This window comes from Zingiber officinale, chromosome 2A, assembly GCF_018446385.1.
Source record: "Zingiber officinale cultivar Zhangliang chromosome 2A, Zo_v1.1, whole genome shotgun sequence".
Taxonomy (NCBI): Eukaryota; Viridiplantae; Streptophyta; class Magnoliopsida; order Zingiberales; family Zingiberaceae; genus Zingiber; species Zingiber officinale.
In genome coordinates, this window is record NC_055988.1 from 83,588,972 (window position 1) to 83,593,078 (window position 4,107).

At 42.6% G+C, this 4,107-nt stretch overlaps 1 protein-coding gene across 2 annotated transcripts; it reads left to right on the forward strand.

The window, feature by feature from the left end:
• The first annotated feature begins 404 nt into the window (after positions 1-404).
• Positions 405-1,808, forward strand: LOC122039748 (inositol-tetrakisphosphate 1-kinase 1-like). Of its 2 annotated transcripts, none has more exons than XM_042599209.1 (2): positions 405-518; positions 607-1,808. In XM_042599209.1, exon 2 carries the CDS (start codon positions 687-689, stop codon positions 1,644-1,646), a length of 960 nt encoding a protein of 319 aa, XP_042455143.1. In that variant the 5' UTR covers positions 405-518; positions 607-686; the 3' UTR covers positions 1,647-1,808. The 2 variants fall into 2 exon arrangements, with proteins under 2 accessions (XP_042455143.1, XP_042455144.1); XM_042599210.1 differs by having other exon boundaries at positions 471-518; positions 645-1,808.
• Positions 1,809-4,107: the final 2,299 nt, after the last annotated feature.

Below are 4,107 nucleotides of genomic sequence, written 5' to 3' on the forward strand. Positions count from 1 at the left end.
TAATTTTTCCATGTAAATACAGTTTAATCGTCTATTTTAGTTAAATTATTATACCCTTATTTCCTTCTTTCCTTCTACTCATTACAAAAGTGAAAATGGCCGTTTAAAAAGTTTAATTTGTATTCTTTTTTGTAATTTATTAGTCGTCCAAAATTATTTTTTTTCTTTTATATTTATTGTTTAAGAAAATTGCAAAACATATAATCATATTCCATTAAAATCACAAACTCCTCTTTCAAATAAATTTATTATTTTGCTTGTTTTGCCTCCTCGCGGAAACACTCATCTCCGTCCAATCCCGATCCAACGGACACGACCAACTCTGATTCCGGTCACCGGGCCATTGTTGTTTCATTTCACTGGTCGCCGTGGCTACAGCCACGTCAAGTGACCGCAAGGGTTATCTCACACCCGACTCCCTTCTGCTATAAATTGCTTCTCTCGGGTCGTCGTTCTTAAACTCTCCCTCTGTCGATTGTCTCAGTCCTCTTTCTATGTTTGCATAGCGATCGGAAAAGGTACGAACCCCCGAATCTTTTCTTGCTTTTAAAAGTTTTGATCTGTGATTTCCGTCGGTGGTTGATTCTTCTTTGTAATTCGATAAAGAGGCTAATTAATTGCTTCGCTTGCGATCGGGGATCGAGGTGGGGGGTTGCCGCCGTGTTTCTTTGGATCTCGATCTGGCCATGGCGGAGCCTTCCGATCGTCGGTTCTTGGTGGGCTACGCGCTCTCGCCCAAGAAGCAGCAGAGCTTCATCCGTCCCTCTCTCGTGCGCACCGCTCGCGACCGCGGCGTCGATCTTGTCCCCATCGACCCCTGGCGGCCCCTCGCCGAGCAGGGTCCCTTCGACTGCGTGATCCACAAGCTCTACAGCAAGGATTGGAGGTTCCAGCTCGCAGATTTCGCCGCCAAGAACCCCGGCGTCCCAATCGTCGACCAACCCCTCGCCGATATCGAGCGCCTTCGCAACCGCATCACCATGCTCCAGTTCGTCTCCGGGCTCAATGTCCCTCATGGGACGGAGACCTTCGGGGTCCCAAAACAAATGCTGGTCAATAGCTGGAGGTCAGTCTGCTCCTCTATGAGAACCTACCTCGAGTTTCCCGTCATCGCCAAGCCCCTGTTCTCCGACGCCAGCCCTAAGTCTCACAGGATGACCCTTCTCTTCAACCGACGCGCTCCCATGCTCGGGGTTCAGCCTCCTATGGTGGTGCAGGAGTTCATCAATCACAGAGGGGTACTCTTCAAGGTCTATGTGGCTGGAAATTACGTGCAATGTGTGAGAAGAAAGTCCCTCCCGGACGTACCACCTAGACGGCACCATCCCGTCGAATCTCTCTCTTTCTCTCGTCAATGCAACACGCCCTTGTACGAGCATCTAGAAGGGGCAGAGCTGCCTCCACAGAGCTTTCTCGAGAAGATAGCAAGGGGCTTGCGGCAGGCTACGGGCTTGCGCCTCTTCAACTTCGACATGATAAGGGATGCGGATGCCCGCGACCATTACTTCATCATCGACATCAATTACTTCCCCGGCTACTCCAAGATGCCTGGTTATGAAGAATTTGTAACCAACTTTTTATGGGACATGGTTCATGAGAAAGGGGAATCTGATGCTGGCAGTTCTTCTTTCTCCGCCACGGACTGATGGGATGGATCCATGGTGGTTTGTTTCTCCAATTTTCTTTTCTTGTAAACTCTAATAACGTTCTTGGTTTCAGAATATTGTACCTTCTTTCTTTGAGCTAATTCTTCGTTTCAGATTGTTTGACCTGAATTTTTCAGTCAGTCAGAATTCCATTCCTTTTACCGCCCTTTTTTCATGAGTTTTTTGCCCCAATATTATTCTTATGTCTGTTATTTAAAAAATTAAGAAAAATCCATGTATAAGTAGCTAACATAAAAGAGGGAGCCAGGAGGATCCTCTTACCCAACTGCACTGCTTACTGATGTACTGCCACCTGTCCCATATTAAAAGATACATTGGAGGAGATCCCACTGTCCTCCTTGCTTGTATATACAAATTATGAAGATGAATTCATCTGCTAGGCTAGAATCCTTGGGAGATTCTGATTTCATACGTACTCTGTTTAGAAGATGAATCTATGTATTGTATTGGCTTGTGGTACTTGAAACCGGGCCTACAGGGAGAAAGACTTGCGTTGCATTTGAATAGTAGTAATTCTGTGAACTGATCGAATTGGTTAGTTCGGTTGACCCAACAGACGTAGCAAATTAAACTGACCATTTTTATTAGTTTCTGAATTTTCTATGTGTTTCGATTGATACGTGGGGCATCACTTGTGAACAAGTTGTATTCGTTTAATATAATTATTAGTTCAACGTGTTAAAATGCAACTTAATTAGTAAACTTCCAGAACATATGTTTCTTACCAATAAAATTTATACGGGAATTTACTGATGGGCGTGCATAGATTTAGAAAATTTTTAATCATGTGGCAAAAAAACGATTCGTTCGTCCAGTGTCTCCGTCAACCCATCTCTAAGTTAACATAGAGGAAAAATTTTATTTGGATGGCCTCTCCATTCTACTCCTCTAGCTAAAGCCGACTTTTTAGTCTCTTCCTGTCTCCTTTGCATGCATCTTTACTCTCTTCTTTTTCCTCTCGTTAAATTTTCCTCTATTCATGGGATGCAATAATCGATTTTTAAAAATCAACACTACAACTTAGGTAGTGTTTGGTTCTTTTCTAAGAATCAGAATGAGAATCGGAATAAAAATCATAGTATTGTGGAATAAGAATGAGTATGAGCATGGATATGATTCTTAAAAATAATGTTTGGTTAGTTGAATATTTTCTATAGGAATAAATTAAAATTTTCTTTTTTACCCTTAAAGAAAAATAAGAGAAAAAATTAGATGTGAGAGGAAGTGATGGGAGAGACCATGGTGGTGGCAAAAGGTGATTCGTTGTGATGAGAGATACCATCATGAGAGAGGATGAGGAGAGAGAATATACGATGAAAGAGAATGAAAAGAGAGAAAATAAAATGAGAGAAAATGAGGAGAAAAAGTGTGATGGAAGAGATTGAGCAGAGAGAAAATATAACGAGAGATAAAGTATGATAGAAAGAAAGTGTGATGGAGATGATGTGGAGAGAGAAAGTATGATGAGAGAAAGTATGATAGAGAATGAAGAGAGAGCATGTATGATGAAGTGATTGAGGAGAGAGAAAATATGATGAGAGAAAAGTGTGATAAAAGAGAATGAAGAGAGAGAAAGTGTGATGAGAAAAAATGAGAAGAGTGTGTGTGTGATGGGAGAAATTGAGAGAGAAAGTATAATGAAAGAGAAAGTGTGTTGAGAAAAAATGACGAAAAATAGTGTGATGGGAGAAAAAGCATGTGGCAAAAGGCGATCGCTCGCCCCCAGCGCCCCTGCTAACCTGTCTGTAGGATCAATGCACACTAGAGGGGGTGAATAGCGCTCGTGACTTTCACGTTCATTTTAAAACAAAAATTGAAGAGAGAAGGGCAGCGGAATAAAGAAACGAAAAGCAAGCAACGCTAACACACCAAGATTTACTTGGTTCAGAGTCTATGATGACTCCTATTTCAAGGTTCACGATCTTCGATCGCTTTCGTTGGGCAATCACTATCAATTTAGAAAGTTACAATAATGATTATAATTAAGCAATTAACTTTAACAATAACAAATAACACTGACGACTTGGAGAATTAGATCTTGAATGTGGTTGCCGTCGGAACAGCTTTTGGGTGTTGTAGAGGCTTTATCAGACCATTGCACAGAAGTGGAAGTTGCTTAGAATGTCATTGTTGAGCCACTAGTCAAAGACTCTTTTTATAGCCCATTCCAGGCGCCTGGATTCCCTCCCGGGTGCCTAGACCGTGCTGACGTGACGTGCTCTCGTCAAAAGTCGATCAGCAAAAGTTATCCGCTTCCGGGTGCCTGGACCATGAGGGCGCCTAGCCGGGCGAGGCTCGCCTGAGCTGCTACCTGACGAAGGCAGTCTAAGCACCCAGACCACCATGTTTTGCCAACTTCAATTCCTACAAAACAAGCTTAGTCCAAGCAAATAGTATGTAAAGAATGATAAGATTTGACAACCTTTGGACTGTCCTGTCC

What these genes read in the sequence shown, in the direction of transcription:
- LOC122039748 (XM_042599209.1), top strand. Translation starts at nt 687, where the DNA reads ATGGCGGAGCCTTCCGATCGTCGGTTCTTGGTGGGCTACGCGCTCTCG.